The sequence below is a fragment of the Theropithecus gelada genome, chromosome 13, assembly GCF_003255815.1.
Source record: "Theropithecus gelada isolate Dixy chromosome 13, Tgel_1.0, whole genome shotgun sequence".
Lineage (NCBI taxonomy): Eukaryota > Metazoa > Chordata > Mammalia > Primates > Cercopithecidae > Theropithecus > Theropithecus gelada.
Genome location: NC_037681.1, coordinates 15,611,506 through 15,629,719, shown reverse-complemented (window position 1 = coordinate 15,629,719; position 18,214 = coordinate 15,611,506). Strand labels below are relative to the sequence as shown.

General features: G+C 44.0%; 1 protein-coding gene across 1 annotated transcript; it reads left to right on the top strand.

Annotated features, from left to right (window-relative positions):
• The first annotated feature begins 1,047 nt into the window (after positions 1–1,047).
• On the top strand, positions 1,048–18,183 carry CNOT11 (CCR4-NOT transcription complex subunit 11). Its single transcript, XM_025354431.1, has 7 exons — positions 1,048–1,741; positions 5,766–5,930; positions 10,124–10,276; positions 12,779–12,981; positions 14,590–14,792; positions 16,936–17,032; positions 17,117–18,183. Exons 1-7 carry the CDS (start codon positions 1,228–1,230, stop codon positions 17,312–17,314), a joined length of 1,533 nt encoding a protein of 510 aa, XP_025210216.1. The 5' UTR covers positions 1,048–1,227; the 3' UTR covers positions 17,315–18,183.
• The last annotated feature ends 31 nt before the right edge of the window (positions 18,184–18,214 follow it).

Sequence of the window (18,214 nt, the reverse complement as noted above, 5' to 3'; positions counted from 1 at the left end):
AAACCACCTGTACCCCCAAAACTACTGAAATACAAGTTTTAAAAAGATGAAAAAAAAATCTTTCTCCCCAAAAACACATAAAATAAAAATACGTTTTAAAAAAGAATTGAGGTGGCGCTTAACTAGATAATTAAGAATCGCTGGTGGTAATCACTGGTGAAATACATGCACGTTTCTGTAGGTTTAGGGACGGGCAAGTCTGGGAAATGCCACCTGGTGGTTCTCAGCCCAGACTACACCTCAGCCTCACCTGAAGAGGCGGGGTTTATTAATACCTGAATCAGCATCTCTGGGGGTGGGACCAGGTATTTGCAACGCCTCCCCGTGGGTTTCTAATGCGCCGCTAAGTGCCCAGGATAAGCACCCTAGGGCAGTCTAAGGAAAACGTGGCACAGCAAACAATTTTGTACATGAATATTAACTGGAGACATGTTCTTGAAATCGTGTTAAGAGAAAAAAACCCATGTACAAAAAAGCTCATAGCGCAGTATGATTCCATTTCTGCAATAAGAGTGTGAGACTAGAAATTAACCGTGGTTACGAGAAATGCGTAGCATCTTTTTCATTTACTGTATTAAAAAAAAATGTTTGAGACAGAGCGCCCAGACTGGAGTGCAGTGGTGATGACAGCTCACTGCAGCCTGGGACTGCCAGGCTGCAGCGACCCTCCCGCCTAGGACACTCAAAGCGCTGGGACTACAGGCACGCGCCACCGCGCCCGGCCGGCCTTTACAATATTTTTACGACGAATACTTATGGATGTTAAGAAAATAGTTAACATCCGAGGTGCGTTTTTCCAAGTAATAACGTAGATAGCATTTACTGGGACCGTCTGGCACCAGGCACTGTCCTAGGGCCCGCCAAGGTGCGGCTTTCGCTTGTAGTTGCGCCGACGCACGCGGGCCCCGGGCGCTCCTGCCGGGGAACCTCAGCGGACCTAGCCCTGAACGCCGCCAGCCCGACCTCGCACCGCCCCTCCCTTCCCGGGCCCCGCCCCCGCTTCCTGCCAATTCGCCCCGCCTACCCCGCGTCTCCGCATCCTCTTCCTGGCTTCGCTCCATCAGCCTCGCTTTCGCTGGGCGCTGTCCTTTTCCGCGGCGGTCTGGTTTCCCCGACGTGTTTTGTTTGCGACGCTGTCGTGTAACAGCGCGCTTTACGGCCGCGGGGACGGAGCGAGCCGGCGCCAGGGCCCCTCGGGCCGGGAAGAGGGGAAGGGGAGCGAGGTTGATGCCCAGCGGAGGGGCGAGCGCGGCGTCTTGCCGGCTTCTCACCGCCGCGGAGCAAAGAGTGTCCCGGGAAGCGGCAGGGTCGGCGTCCAGGAGCGGCTTCGGGGGCTCCGGCGGCGGCAGAGGCGGAGCAAGCGGCCCCGGGTCCGGGAGCGGAGGCCCTGGGGGCCCCGCAGGCAGGATGAGCTTGACCCCGAAGGAACTCTCGAGCCTGCTCAGCATCATATCGGAGGAGGCGGGCGGCGGCAGCACCTTCGAGGGCCTGTCCACCGCCTTCCATCACTACTTCAGCAAGGCCGACCACTTCCGCCTGGGTTCGGTGCTCGTCATGCTGCTCCAGCAGCCGGACCTGCTGCCCAGCGCGGCGCAGCGTCTCACGGCGCTCTACCTGCTCTGGGAGATGTACCGCACCGAGCCGCTGGCCGCAAACCCCTTCGCCGCCAGCTTCGCGCACCTGCTCAACCCCGCGCCGCCCGCCCGCGGCGGTCAGGAGCCCGACCGCCCTCCGCTCTCAGGTACCTGCTGAAGCCGGCTGTGCCGTGTGGATAGCGTTAGATTCCGCAGCTTTCCACCCGCGCTGCTGGGAGCTCACCTGAAAGGGAAATTAACTATCCGTGTGAACTGATAATCCTCTTTTTCCGCCTCCCTCTGCGTTCCCACGCCCCTCACTCCCTCCCAGCCTTAACTCTAAAGAATGGAGAGGTGGTAGCTTAATTGCAAGTTCGTGACACCGAAAATTTCTCTATACACCCCATCACATCATAGAGCTCAGTGTAGGTCTTGACATGTTTAGTGTCTCAAATACGGTTCGTTCTTCGAAAGCCCGTGTGTGGTGTGTGAAGTTAAAACCAACGATAAGACTAGATCTGTCCCCGGTTTTTAGTCTCAAAGGAGTACGTAGAAGTCAGTACTAAGAAGCTGAAGAAGTTGTGGGCGGAATTACACGTGAAACACCATTAAAGACTTTGCAGCCGCCTGCCTTAGCCTGTTAGGGATGGGGGCAGAGGATAGAAAGTCCCAAATTGATGATCTCGCGATTGGAAACGCATGACTTACTGAACATTATGTAAAGTGCATTCATGGTATAAATTATGTAAAATATATTTACCATTGTGTGGCATTGGTGAGATCAAACTAGTAGGTTGGATGCGAGGCTACATTTTTTTGTTTTTAAGCTCAAACGGGATGCTTTATGTGGATTTGCTTTGGGAGAAGACTTGCAGTCAGAAAACAAAAATGGCGTGGTGACAAGGGGACCTGAAGGATTTAGGGACCAGTGTAGTGGAGGAAGCACATAGCTAGAGATAGGTAACAGCTTGATCTTACATTCCTTAACCAGCATAGGTAGGGCCTGCTATACAGTGAGTCAAGGCTAAGGCAGCAGATTTTGAGGTGACACCAGGAGTTCGTTTTTATGGTACAGGAGGGCCGCATTTCTAGTTAGCGTTCCTGCCTGGCACCCCGTCAGGATCTCTGATTGGTGCCCTGTAGTGCCCTTGTCTAAGAAGGGCAACCTTTTGTATTGGCTGAGATGCCGTTAGGGTACAGGTACTTAACCTGCTTTTAAGAAGCTTGTGACTGCCCAGAAAGTGAATGTAACACAGGTTTGTGGTCAAAACCCACCACCTAGGCCTGGCGAGGTGGCTCACGCCTGTAATATCAGCGCTTCTGGAGGCCGAAGTGGTGGAGGTTGGGAGTTGGGAATTGCTTGAGGCCAGGAGTTTGAAACCATGCTGGGCAACATAGTAAGACCCTGTCTACAAAAAATAAAAAATAAAAATTGTTGGGCATGGGGTGGCTCACACCTGTAGTCCCAGCTGCTCTGGAGTTTGAGGCAGAAGGATCACTTGAGCCTAGGAGTTTGAGGCTGCAGTGAGTTAGGGTGACAGCGAGACCCTGCTTCTAAACAAACACACACAGAAAGAGACAACCACCACCCTGGGGTGCTGGTATGAGAGGATTGGGACACTATGGGATTTAGGTCAGAGGGCCCTTTGAATTCTGAAGAACAAGTGAGGCAAAGGAACTGTGACTTATTAATGTCATTCTCATCTACAGTGAATCTAAACCCACACCTAGTCCGTAGACTGCACTGTCCACACAGATCTGCCATGGGCAGGATGGCAGTGGCCAGAGAAAGAATCCATGGATGGATTATATTTAACCGTTTTGTGCCTCAGATTCCTCATCTGTAAAATGCAAATAGTAACAATTGCCAGCTGGTAGAGTTGTTACAAAGAATAAAAGTACCTGTGAGTGTTACCCACTATTATTACCATTATTAAAGGAGGTAGGGATGGTGTGTAGGTAACATAGAAGAGAAAATATCAGTGCCAACACCCCACTCCCAGAGCTGCTGCTGTTTTCTGTTTAGGGTAAGACATTTAGTGGGTATGTCTTCAGAATGCTTTTCAGATGACTCCGAACAGAGGCAGGACTGCGATTGTGTAATGCTGGGTAGCACGGAGGAAGGACGGACCACCCGTGGAGCCAGAGAGATTCTTGGAAGGAGTGATACTTTTGCTGGATATTGATTAGGGATGCAGGTGCGAGGGCGGGAGTGACTCTGCCAGGTATTACTAAAGAACCGGGTGTAAAGCCGTGTGCGGTGGCTCATGCCTGCAATCCTAGCACTTCGGGAGGCCGAGGCAGGCAGATCACTTGAGGCCAGGAGTTCAAAACCAGCCTGGCCAACATGATGAAACCCCATCTCTACCAAAAATACAAAAATCAGCCCAGCATGATGGTGCACTCCTGTAATCCCAGCTACTGAGGAGTCTGAGGCAGGAGAATTGCTTGAACCTGGGAGTCGGAGGCTGCAGTGAGCTGAGATCGCACCACTGCACTCCAGCCTGGGCAACAGAGTGAGACTGCCTCAAAGCAAAAGAAGGAACTGGGTGTAGAAGTTGAGGGATTTTGTGCAACTGGGGTGTAGGGTACATGGATGGGACAGAAAGTCAAGAAGTGAGATTAGGAAGGTGCGTTGGGACCATATTATGAAGGGTCTTGTAACGGTATAAAAATCTGGGTTTAATTCTGTGTAAACAGGTTAAGTAATGTGATCAGATCTGCACTCTAGAGATATAACTAAATGGTAAGAGGAAGTGTGGGCTATGGGTGGTGAGTGGGCAGGGGTCAAAACTGGGAGCTGGGGAAGTCAGTAGAGGGGGCAAGAGTACTCCAGGCAAGAGAGGAGTGGGGACTAGAGCTGAGGGAATGCAGCCTGTTGACATTGCTGCAGTGGGAGAGATGAGGCTTGATGAGCAATCGAACATGGGACAAAAGGGAAGGAAGATTCAGCCTTGCGGGAATTTGTAAACTGCATTGTGTGTTGAATCAGGTAGTGTATTTGGATTGCTACTGGTTGCTCTTCTATTTATTCCACTTTACACAGTGGAAACAGAGAAGAAAGAAAAGCATGTCTGAGCACTGTAGTGTTGTCTGTTTTTGTTTACATATATAAGCTTTAGCCTTTGCAGGAATTGAGGCACTTTAGAAAATGAAGTTATTGGGCCAGGCGCGGTGGCTCATACCTGTAATCCCAGCACTTTGGGAGGCCGAGGCGGGCGGATCACGAGGTCAGCAAATCGAGACCATCCTGACTAACACGGTGAAACCGTGTCTCTACTTAAAAATACAAAAAATTAGCTGGGTGTGGTGGCGGGCACCTTCAGTCCCAGCTACTCGGGAGGCTGAGGCAGGAGAAGGGCGTGAACCCAGGAGGCGAGGCTTGCAGTGAGCCGAGATCGCACCACTGTACTCCAGCCTGGGTGACAGAGCGAGACTCTGTCTCAAAAAAAAAAAAAAAAGAAAAGTTATTAATGTAAGAGGTAAAGAGGAAAGAAACACCAGGTGGGGTGCGGTGACTCACACCTATAATCCCAGCACTTTGGGAAGCCAAGGCAGGTGGATCACCTGAGGTCAGGAGTTCGAGACCAGCCTGGCCAACATGGTGAAACCGTGTCTCTACTAAAAAGACAAAAATTAGCTGGGCGTGGTGGCGGGTGCCCGTAATCCCAGCTAGTTGGGAGGCTGAGGCAGGAGAATCACTTGAACCCGGAGGTTGCAGTGAGCCGAGATCATGCTACTGCACTCCAGCCTGGGGGATAAGAGTGAGACTTCATCACAAAAAAGAAAAAAAAAAAAAGAGAAAACCACGAAATGCAGCATGGCAGTCAAAGACAGATTTTCTTCAGTGAAAATCTGAGAGGCACTCCTGGCCGATGTTTTAACTAAAGAAAACCTGTCTTTCACTGCTAAGCCACGTTTCATGTTTTTTCATCTTCCTTTAACTCTTAAAATTAACAGGTACAAAAACCTTAAGTTTCATTGGTAGGGCCACAGATCATTGAATTTCAAATGACATATTTAATTACATAGTTCATAAATGTATATATTTGGTTGACTGAAACTTAATTATAATTTAGTTCTTAAAAATATATGGCTTGAAGTGGCAAGTAGCAAGTACTGATTTTACCAGATTCAAGTTGATTTTTAAAAGTAACCATTGGAGAAATTGTTATACATTTTTGTTTGCAGGATTTTTACCTCCTATAACTCCACCAGAAAAGTTTTTTCTTTCCCAGCTGATGCTGGCACCCCCACGGGAACTCTTCAAAAAGACGCCTCGCCAGATTGCGCTGATGGACGTTGGAAACATGGGCCAGTCTGTGGACATTAGTGGGCTTCAGTTAGCCTTGGCCGGTAAGGAGGAATCAATGGTTTGGGCATTCCTGTGTGGTAATATTAGGACTCTCTTGTTGAGGACTCGACTAAAATGATGGTTTTTGTAACTGCTAAAAGGTTAGTATCATCCGTTTTAAAAAGTAGTTTTAGTACTGAATCTTAAATGGAAGTCTTGGCTGGGCACGGTGGCTCACACCTGTAATCCCAGCACTTTGGGAGACCGAGGCGGGCGGATTATTTGAGGTCAGGAGTTCAAGACTAGCCTGGCCAGCATGGTAAAACCCTGTCTCTACTAAATATACAAAAAATTAGCCGTGTGTGGTGGTGCACACCTGTAATCCCAGCTACTCGGGAGGCTGAGGCAGGAGAATTGCTTGAACCTGGGAGGTGGAGGTTGCAGTGAGCCAAGAATGCACCACTGCACTCCAGCCTAGGCTACAGCAAGACTCCATCTCTAAATAAATAAATAAATGGAAATCTTTATTTTCGGATGCTAATAGCTTGTACATTCATTTGTAGTCTTCACTTGAGTTGATTGCTTTTCCTGATTTAGAAGAAAGCTGGATAAAATTTAGTGTTTTTTTTTAAGTTCTGATTGGAAGACTTAATATTTGTTAAAATGTCAATACTATCCAAAACAATCAGCAGATTTGGTGCAATTCCTGTCAAAATTCCAACAGTGTTTTTTGCAGAAATAGAAAAATCCGGCCAGTCACAGTGGCTCACACCTGTAATTGGGAGGTTGAGGCACAAGAATCACTTGAACCTGGGAGGCGGAGGTTGCAGTGAGCCGAGATTGCACCACTGCACTTCAGCCTGGGTGACAGAGCGAGACTCTGTCTCAAAAAAAAGGAAAAATCCGTCTTTGAACTGAAGAAAGGCTGGCGTAGTAGCTCATGCCTGTAGTCTTTGGGAGAGGCTGAAGTGGGAGGATCATTTGAGGGCAGGAGTTCAAGACTAGCCTGGGCAACACAGGGAGACTTTGTCTCTACAAATAATTAAAAACTTAGCTGGGCGTGGTGGTGCATGCCTGTGGTCTCAACTGCTTGGGAGGCCTAAGTGAGAGGATCACTTGAGCCTGGGAGATTGCAGTGAGCTGTGATTGCGCCACTGCACTCCAGCCTGCATGACAGTGTGAGACCTGTCTCAAGGGACCCTCAATAGCCAAACCCAATGTACTCTTGGCATCCTTGTTGAAAATCATTTGCCCGTATATGCCAGGATTTATTTCTGGGCTTTCTATTCCATTCCATTTGTCTATATGTCTGTCTTTCTGCCAGTACCACACTGTTTTGATTACTGTAGTTTTGTACTAAGTTTTGAAATTGGGAGGTATGAAACTTTCAACTTTGTTCTTGTTCAGGATTGTTCTGGCACATTCTGTGTTAAACATGTAAGCAAATGAATGAGTGCTCTTGAAGTAAACAGTGTGTTCTGACAGAAAATAATAGGAGAAGGAGAACTGGTGGTGAGAGAGAAGGTCTCTGAGTTCTGAAGGAGTAGAGGAGGCACTTTGGGCTTGCCTGCTATAAGCATTCGTCACTTGAGAGCAGCTCAATAGGGAAATTGTAATATGTAGCTGGGTTTGTGAATGCTTGACTTTGTCATTAAGTAAGCTGAAGTATTAATTTTGACAATGCCCCATCATCCTCTTAGACTTCATAGACCTGTGACATTTGGCTTCTGATATAAGGTGACATGTTGCAATAAACAGCTTTTCCTTTGGAACACTGTTAACCTTTAAACTATTGGGTATTAACAATACAACAATGGGGCCAGGCACAGTGGTGCATACCTGTAATCCCAGCAGTTTGGGAGGCCGAGGCATGAGAGTCACTTGAGCCCAGGAGTTTAAAACCAGCCGGGGCAACACAGGGGGACCCTGTTTCTACAAAAGTAATTTAAAAAAATTAGTTGGGTGTGGTGGTGTGTGCATCTGTGGTCCCAGCTACCTGGGAGGCTGACATAAGAGGATCACTTGATCCTGGGAGGTCAAGGCTGCACTGAGCTGTGATTGCACCACTGCACTCCAGCCTGGGCAGCAGAGTGAGACCCTGTCAGAAAAGCAGAGACAAGAACAATGTAACAAAGGTTATTTTCTGAAACCAAAAGAAATCTTTTTAAGACTTTTTAAGGTTGTACTAATAAGTACAAAAGTACTTATTAGCCACTAGTGTCAGATATAATTTAATAGAAATAAAATGATTATTTTTATTTATTCCTGACAAACACCGAAGATACTTTGAAAACTGGATACAGAAGTGATATATTCTGATGGTTCTAGCTTAGTATTTATAATAATATTTATACTATTTAAACAGTATTTATCATAATAAAGTGAGAATCACATCTCACCTTCCTTTTCACTTGGGATGTCTTGAGCCAGACGTGAGAAAGTTGTGAAGTATATCACGTGGAGGAAGGATCACACGCCTAGAGTAAGGGCTGAGAAGTCTGCCCGAGTGGCTAAGCTTGCTGCTTGCCGTTCTCTCCCCAGCTGGCAGATGTCCGAATCCATTCCTCTTCACAAGTGGAAAGAAAAAGCAAGCATGCCTCTCCACTCTGGGGCCAGCCACCCAGACCGTCTCTCTGGAGGCCTAAAATTCAGGTGTCTTACAGTGGCATCCGTGGACCACAGGTGTATTTTTGGATGATGCAGTTTGTGTTTTCTTAACTTTAAAAAAACAAGCAGACAAGTTAAACATAAGTGACTACAGGGGGTGAAGTTTTACCCCAACAATGACAGTATTCATTTCAGAGGTTTTGTTTTTCTTTATGATTTATTCCTGACAAACACCGATCACTAGTTTACCACGCAACTGGCCAGTTTTTACATTTTGGTTGATAGTATGTTATCTAACTTTTTGTACTTCAACAATCTGATATTTTTTAAAATGGCATTACAGGATAATTTTAGTGAGTATTTCTCTTAATACATGAATGAGAAAAGATGCTCTATGTCTAAGGCATCTTTTCATATGTCTGGCCATTTTTCCATTGGGTCGATGGTCTTCTACTGATTTGTATAGTTCTTTACTCAGGAATTTAGCCAGGTGTTTCTAAAATTATACAATCTGAAATAAAACATGCATTCACTTTTTAAAGGAATTATAATTAAGTGAACCTGGAGCAACCTGCCATCCAAGTTAAGAAAGAGAATATTTTCAGGGCCAAGAGGCTCCCTGGGTGTTTCTCCAGGTGGCTGCCTCATCACTAACCTGATTTTTATGATAATCATCCTCAATTTGCTTCCCTCCTGTGCCTGCCCATAGTTTCACGTTGCATGCCTTTGAACTTCATATATGTGGAATTGTACTGCATTTCTTCTTTTGTGCTTTTCTTCTGTTGGGGGGTGAGAGATGAGTCCATGCTGATGGTGTGTAACTGCAGTGGCTGCTCTTCATTGCTGCTGTGGTACCTTCACACTGTGGAATACCAAGTTCTGTATCCATTCTGCCACTGATGGACATAATACTGCTGTGAACATTCTTGCACCTTATTCTGGGGTGCGTGTGAAAGTGTGTCTCCTAGATGGAAAGAGATGCACATGTAAAACTTTATAAGGAAACGTCAAATTGTTTTCCAAAGTTGCTGTGCCATTTTTCATTCCTGTAACAGTGTGCAAGTTACCTTACATCCTCTTCCGCATTTGATAATGTCAAGTTTATACATTTTTGCCAATCTGGTGGGTATGTTATAGTATCTTGTGTTTTAACTGGATTTTCCCTAGTTCCTAATGGGATTAAACATCTTTTCAGATTTTTTTGGCCATTCAAGCTTTTTAAATAAAATCCTTATTAAAGTTATTAGTTCATTTTTTCCTGTTGGGTTTTTTTTTTTTTCAATTAATTTAAAAATTTATGTACAGTAAGTCCTCAACATCACTGACAGGTTGTTGGAAACTGCGGATTTAAGTGAAGTGATGTAGATCAGGTCCTTGAATAACACTGTTTCATCAACTTTGTTTTATTATAACATTGATGAAAATAATTGTTATATGTCGTTTCACTTAGTTGCAGATGCCAAGAATCTTTCAACGACGTTAAGTGAGGACCTGCTGTACGTACAGACACACACACATACTCTTTCTCTCTCTCTGAATCTGGCTCTTTGTTTTTCTGTGTTACAGATAGCTTACCTCAGTCGGTAGCTTTTCAGTCTCCTCATGATGTCCATAATTTTAAAACATCTCCTATTTTAACCTTTTCCAGAACGCCAATCTGAACTGCCAACACAAAGCAAAGCGAGCTTCCCCAGTATTCTCAGTGACCCAGACCCGGATTCTTCTAATTCTGGATTTGACAGCTCAGTTGCCTCTCAGATCACGGAAGCTTTAGTCAGCGGACCAAAGCCACCTATTGAAAGTAGGTATATGTAAATTAATTTATATTCTTGGTTTTATTCCGTCAGCATCCTCTAGGACTTTTCAGTTTTTTGAGACATCATCTTATTTTTGTTATGACTTAAATTGTAATTTAGTGTGAACCTTTCTAGTGTAGTGAGTATCTAGAACATAGTAGAGATGTTCAGTGACAATTAGTTTCTTCTTTAAGAAAAGTGCATGCCAAGTTGTTGGTTGCACGTCTATCCTATGCATACCTAAAGATACAGGCCGGTGCGGTGGCTCACACCTGTAATCCCAGCATTTGGGAGGCCAAGGCGGGTGGATCACTTGAGGTCAGGAGTTTGACACCAGCCTGGCCAACATGGTGAAACCCCGTCTTTACTAAAAATACAAAAATTAGCCAAGACTAGTGGTGCACGCCTGTAGTCCCAGCTACTCAGGAGTCTGAGGCAGGAGAATGGCTCGAACCTGGGAGGCAGAGGTTGCAGTGAGCCAAGATTGCACCACAGAACTCCAGCCTGGGGGACAGAGTGAGCGAGTGTTTCAAAAAGGAAAAAAAAATTTTTTTTTTAAATTACAGATTCTGATTTTACTGAAATGAGTCTTTTTGTAGCAGCTCATTATCTTTTTGTTTCATACCTCTTAAGTAATCTTATCACTATCATTTCCTTTTCCATTTTAAAGTTTTTCTTATAAGCTCCTAATTTACTTTAATTCAAAGAAAATACTTGTAGAATTTGAAATAATATTAGCTGCATTTTTTGGGGGTTTCTTTAAGAGATGGAGTCTTGCTGTGATGCCCAGCCAAATGTGAGAGTCTACTGTTGAGTTTACAGAAAACATCTATTTTCTGGTTAAAAATCATCACTTTATCTTAAACATCTCCGCTGCCTCTTCTCTCACCTCACCAGGACTAGCATCTGAATCTCCCTTCAACCACTTACAAAATCTGCCAGACTCCATCCCCTGAGGCTCAGGGGATCCTCCTACCTCAGACTCCCACGTAGCTGGAATTACAGGCATGCACCACTCTCCCTGGCATCTGTTTTATAGGCTTCTGTGTGCTCTGAATTATGAAGGCAAGCTTTCTGCTTTGGAATGAGAACATGTTTACCCGGTGATAGTGTGGTATATCACCATGAGTTTGAAATTCACACAGTGACTTTTGTACCATTTGGTTTACAGTAGATCTTTGGCATACATAGGTTTAATATTTGAAATTTCCGCTAGTCACAAGTGTGACTGAAATGTCCATGGCATGTAGTGGCTTCTTTTTAATATTTGCTTGGGCACAACTCTACATTGCATAGGTCACCAGGAAGATATGTGAAAAGCAGATCACTCATCATAAGTGGGTCTAGCCAAATACCCGATGTCCCCACCTCGCAGGAACTCTCTACACATAAGGAGTACTGCTCGTAAATTGGTAAAAACCTACAAAAAAAAATTTTTGTAAGTGGTTGAAGGGAGATTCAGATGCTAGTCCTGGTGAGGTGAGAGAAGAGGCAGCGGAGATGTTTAAGATAAAGTGACGATTTTTAACCAGAAAATAGATGTTTTCTGTAAACTCAACAGTAGACTCTCACATTTGGCAGGGCTAGGATCCATGATCAGAATAAGCCACTTCTGCCCTATGTGGATCCATGATCGGAATAAGCCACTTCTGCCCTATGTGGATCCATGATAGGAATAAACGACTTCTGCCCTATGTGGATCCATGATCGGAATAAGCCACTTCTGCCCCATGTGGATCCATGATCGGAATAAGCCACTTCTGCCCTATGTAGAAACCATGTGAGATGTGAAATTGGTTCAGCAGAAGTCCTAGCCAGCATTTATTTCAGTGGGTTTGTAACTCAGGGATGAATCTTGTTTTATAAAACAGTCGAGTTGAACCACTTCATTTTCCTTTTGTACTTATATTGTTTTCTGAAAATAAATACAGCATTTGTGAATTTAGGGATTTGTGACGGTCTCCACATTCATTTCAAAATATCAAAAGGCAACCATACTTTTCCTCCTGCTGTTTCATCACCACATAATTTGTTACTTCAGTTATAAGATGCAAAGATAAAACTAGTACAGATCACAGTGGCGACTGAACGAACAGTGAAAACCAGAACAAATAGTGGTAACTCAGAATAGGATGTGTGAGGACATAGTATTTCATTTTTTTCATCAAAAGTCTTCACCCGTTTAGCAGTCGCGCCCTTTTGCTGTTGAGTGGTCATGCTTAAGTACAGCGTGGGCAGGCCACGGCCAGGCTTTCCTCATTTCTCCAAAAATGAATAGTTTGTTCTCTGGCATCACGCTGGTATAGTGTTCTTTCATTGTCTTGTTTGCATTCTGACTGAAGCCCTGCCTTCCTGTGTCATTCCTGCTTCTGATTTTGAAGTATAAGAGTTTTAGTCACGTCATCCTTATTAAGAGATATCTTTGTGAACTTTATTAAGTGAAATGTGTGAGATGTGTAGAGATGTTAGCTTCCTGACAGGAGCAACTATCACTGCTCTCATTACAGGCCATTTTCGACCAGAGTTTATTCGTCCACCGCCTCCACTCCACATTTGTGAGGATGAACTGGCCTGGCTAAACCCCACAGAGCCTGACCACGCAATCCAATGGGATAAATCAATGTGTGTTAAGAATAGCACTGGTGTGGAGATCAAGCGAATAATGGCCAAAGCCTTCAAAAGCCCCTTATCCTCTCCGCAACAAACGCAGGTGTGTATTGATTGTAAGCATTTTCTTATCTTTTTCTAAAATTTATTTTTAATTAAAACAAATTTGTTTTTGAGACAGTCTTTCACTCGGTTGCCCAGGGTGGAGTGCAGTGGCATGATCTTGGCTCATTGCAACCTCTGCCTCCTGGGTTCAAGTGACTCGTGCCTCAGCCTCCCCAGCAGTTGGGACTACAGGCATGCACCACCATGCCCGGCTAATTTCTGTATGTTTGGTAGAGATGGGGTTTTGCCATTGTTGGCCAGGCTGGTCTGGCCTCAAGTGATCTGCCAGCCTTGGCCTCCCATAGTGCTGGGATTACAGGTGTGAGCCACTGCACTCAGCCATTGTGAGCCTTTTCTTATCTTTAATCCAACAAGAGTATTTGTTTTTTGGAAAGTGATAAGCAGTAAACTAATCCTGTCACCATGAGGCAGCAGTAGGAAGTTGCAAAGGTTTTTGGGTCTCTGAAGTTTTGTTCTGCTCTTTGGTAGTTTTGCTGTGGTGGGGCAAGAAGTCTGATGGCTGAAAATGTTCTGACGTTTCTTTGTGATCAGTTTGTCCCTGGGAGAGGTGGGGTCGTGGGGGTGTCACTGCTGTGTACAGCGGGACACTTTCCCCAGTGGTTACGTTTGAGCAGACAGTAACGCTTCTGATGGAAAGCGAAGTTACTGATAGGCTGTAGGGAGGAAACAAGGCTGGGAAGGGGAACCCGCCCCCATCACACAGCTGGATCGTGGTGGATTTGAGATTAAAGTAGCCCCCACTGCCCGAGCGGGAGACTGGATCCCCTCCGGAGAGGCAAGGCCACTCTTCTACTGGTTGGTGAATTTTATCCAGTTTGCATTAGAACTTTTCAGGAGATATTGACCTCTCCAATCAAGTTTGCCACCAAAAATATCATTTTCAAAATGAAATAATGAATAGCAACGTTTGTAGTTCGCTTTGCTCGCGAGACTATCCTGAAAACACAGTGACTGTGGAACATACAAGTAGACGGGAAAAAAAAACAGCATAGGACATTTAAAGAGGAAGTGCTTATTTGGTGGAAAAAATCTTTTGGGGATACCTGTTTGAATTACAAAGTGTGGCTGTGACTTGAACTGTAAAGTTCTGCAGACTGATGACTTGCAGCAGGTCGGCTGTCCCGCTTCCCACTCCGCCCCCTTCTCAGGTAGTTCTGGTCTCTACCTGAGTGGGGTGGGGCAGGACTGTTTCTTGGGATAACTAGTTGGTCATTAAGATTATTTTTAGTTACAACAGATGACAGAAAAAAAAAACCTGCAAAGGACTTGACATTGTTACAACCAGACAGTGTTGTATCTGACCAGACAGTATGGAGTCTGGCTTGATGTCCAGGAAGAGGAATCACTAGCATATTTATAAACTGTCTTAGATGTGTTTGCGTTTTAGTTTGTTCAAAATTAAAATGTAAATTTAGAAATGTCAAGACATCATGGGTTTGAAGGAAGAAATTTATGAAGTTGGTTCAATGCAGATAGTTTTGTAGCTTTGTGTATAAAATGCTTATTTCATATACGTGGGAAAAAAAATTGACTCAAGACCCTCTTTTTCTCTCCCTCTCTCTCTTTAAAAATCTGGTGTATTTAGCTCCTTGGTGAGTTGGAAAAAGACCCCAAACTTGTCTACCATATTGGCCTCACCCCAGCCAAACTTCCTGACCTTGTGGAAAACAACCCTTTAGTCGCTATAGAAATGTTGCTGAAATTAATGCAGTCAAGCCAGATCACTGAGTATTTCTCTGTCCTGGTCAATATGGACATGTCTTTACATTCAATGGAAGTTGTAAATCGGTAAGTTTCTAGATTTGATCAAATGTGTGGGGACAGATACAGATTAGATGGCCAGGAAGGAAAAATTGTAACAGATTTTTGTGTTGATATTATTGGCATAAGAGTAACTATTAAAGAAATAATCTAAGCCTTAGCATTCACTACATGTGAATTTAGCATGTGTTAATAAGAACTGAGGGTAGGATTTCAAACTATTTAGTGTTAGTAGAAGCATAAATGAAAACTGCTGAAATTTATTTTATTTATTTTTTTGAGAGGGAGTCTCACTCTGTCGCCCAAGCTAGAGTACAGTGGTGCAATCTCGGCTCACCGCAACCTCCACCCCCTGGGTTCAAGCAATTCTCCTGCCTTAGCCTCCCTAGTAGCTGGGATTACAGGTGTGTGTGCTACCACACCCGGCTAATTTTTGTACTTTTAGTAGAGACGGGGTTTTGCCATGTTGGTCAGGCTGCTTTCGAACTCCTGACCTCAAGTGATCTGCCCACCTCAGCCTCCCAAAGTGCAAGGATTACAGGCGTGAGCCACTGTGCCAGCCAGTTACTGAAATTCATTTCCCTGTACATAGTCCTATCTTCTTTATCCCTGTACAAATACAGATATTTTTTTCTTAGTGACTAACAGCTGTAAGTGTGGAAAAATATGGACCTTAAGAGCTGAGAATCCTAGGAATGCCGTCCTAGCTTCCTCGTGCTCTTCTCCCAGCCTTTCTGACTCCCCGTCTCCTGACCCTGCCATCCTTGACTGTCAGGAAAATAGAACGTCTTCCCTTCTTGATGTATGCTGTACAGTGTTTGCATTTTATAGTATTTTCCTTACAAATATCTTTTAGGTAAACTGTGAATTAGATGGGCTGGAGGGCTTCAGTTGTTTATGTGCAGGATGGCCAGAGGTTCAGGTGTGCCTGAGTCCTGGTGGAGGCTTTGCATCCTGAGCTCCCTTTCACGTGGTATCCTGCTTTGGGTGATAAATTATATGGTCCTCCTATATGGGGAAATCCGTTCTGAGTGCCAAGCGACTAAACTTCAGTGAGAGCATAGTTTTTTAACACCTGTTTGTAAGTTGGGGCTTTTTGAAAAATCTATGTGAAATTGAACTACAGAATGTGCCCTTTTTTCATCAACTATTGGGGAAAAAAAGCCCAGCTGGAAGCCGAGGGAGTGGAAGTATGTGCATAGAAGGAGTGCATTCTTTTAGGGGCAGGAGAGGGAGGAAGCGTGAGGTTTCCAGATTAATTTTTAACTTTAACCTTGGTCACCGGCAAAACCAGCTAGCTGCTTGTTGAAAATGTGTTGCTGCATTTCTCCCACTCCTTGTTCCAGTCTTTCCCCTACTGAGTGAAGACTCTCTTTTCAGTGGCCCAGTTCTGTGCAGGTTTGCCTGCACAGCGTGGATTGACCACGCTGAGTGTTCACTTCACCATATTCTTATAGCAGTTCTTGTCCCTACCAGACATTTGGCCCTGAGTCCAAGATGCAGAATCACTGTATCTTTTTGTCAGTGCGATTCTATCTGCTCAGTATCTTGGAATTCAAGGACAGGGTCCTGTTTGTTTTCCCCCAACACCTATCACAGTGCATCATCCTTAAGCGTGAAAACATGTTTGTTGGTGACACACGAATCTCAAGTGACTGCAGCAGCTCATGACAGTGTCCTTGGAGCACTGCCTCCTCATGCCTTATTGAAAAAAGTTTTGAGGTCTGATAAGTTTAGAAAAGGTAGCATATATTAATCTTCTTTTGGAAATTTATACTTTGAGTATGGAATTCCTGTTCCCACCCCACTCATTTTTCTCCTTAAAACATTCCATATAATCCTTTGGAAAATACTGGCTTTGGCCTTTATTATGACTCTAAATTCCAGTAACAGACCATGACTTATGATTTAACCAAGAATACTCAGGGGCAGGGCTCAAAAAAATAACTGCGATATGTACAGTAAGTAGAGACAGTTTTAAAAAGTGTTATTTATGAGTAAGTAGGTGTGGCTCTTGGGTTTACTTGCCCAAGTATATTTAAAACAAGGGAATTGGATATGTCAGATAATTCCACCAGATGACCGAAGCAAATTTTGTATTTTATGGTTAACAGTGTTTTTCGATGTTAGCAAATGAAATTAATGGCCCAAATTTTCTTTTATGAAACAGACTAACTACAGCTGTTGATCTACCTCCTGAGTTTATTCACCTTTATATATCAAATTGCATCTCTACTTGTGAGCAAATTAAGGATAAATATATGCAGGTAATAGAAATATTTCTGTAAATTTTATAATTGCCTGCCAGGAAAATGAGCACACTAACATTTGTTCTTTTTCCCCTTTTTCAGAATCGGTTGGTGCGTCTTGTGTGTGTGTTTCTCCAATCCTTGATCCGTAACAAAATTATTAATGTACAGGATTTGTTTATAGAAGTGCAGGCATTCTGTATTGAATTCAGTAGGATACGAGAAGCTGCTGGTCTTTTCCGGTTGTTGAAGACATTGGATACTGGGGAAACACCTTCTGAGACCAAAATGTCAAAATAATACCTCATCAGAACCATCCCATCCATTCACTGTTCAGCTGTACTGTGATTTAGTTTTTACACCGTTAAAACCCTGAGTGGATTGCTTGGTCTAATGCATATAAACAGTACTTTATCTACTTAAAGCAAAGTTTTGCTTTCTTGGATGACTTTTTCCGTGAGATGAATTTTTGATAAGAACTGGGGAAAACGTGTCTTTTAGGTGTCTTGCTGATGACTATCCATAGGAGGAATGGCTATCCCAAAAAAAAGATGAGTTTTTTTTTTAAAGCACTAAAGAACAAAATGTGTTTTTCATTAATACAGGCTTCTGATGAAACAGGAATCCAGTTTTCGTAAAGTTCCAATGTTGATAATGAGAGTAAATTCTTAAACATTTGTGATACTGTCCTAGAAGAAAGCAGCTGAATGTTTCTGAACCATCAAGAGGCAAACAGGAGTTTGGTTCTTGAACCTGCTTATGCACAAAGCTCTTAACTCCTCATGAACCAAGGACTTACTTGTAACTTTCTCCTTGTCGTGGAGGCTTAATAGACAACAGAATAAATGCATTTCTTGGGCCTCTTATAAACTTGGGAACGCTTAGAAAGCTGCTTCTATTACTAGGCTGTAATAGCTGGTATAGTTTTTTGGTTTTTTTCCCTCTTAAGATGTTCTGTTATTAGTCTGAGACAGCTATTTTTTTGTTTTAAGGAAAAACGTCAGTCAGTGCTCTGGGAGGTGATTTCCTGTGGGGTCTGCACCCTCCTGTCTGGGTGGTGGATGTGGGTTTGAGAAGTAGGAGAGCAGGGTGGTACCATGTGGGCTCTTACCCTTTATGTGATTTTGGACAACAGTGCCTTCCATTAAAGTTCTTTTTATCAGCTGTTATCTGATATATTTTTAAAGAAATCATGAGAAA

Excerpts from the sequence above, each read along its gene's own strand:
- CNOT11 (XM_025354431.1), top strand. The coding sequence starts at position 1,228 with ATGCCCAGCGGAGGGGCGAGCGCGGCGTCTTGCCGGCTTCTCACCGCC. Across the intron at positions 5,931-10,123 it reads GCTTCAGTTAGCCTTGGCCG|AACGCCAATCTGAACTGCCA; the intron begins GTAAGGAGGAAT and ends AACCTTTTCCAG. Across the intron at positions 10,277-12,778 it reads ACCAAAGCCACCTATTGAAA|GCCATTTTCGACCAGAGTTT; the intron begins GTAGGTATATGT and ends CTCTCATTACAG.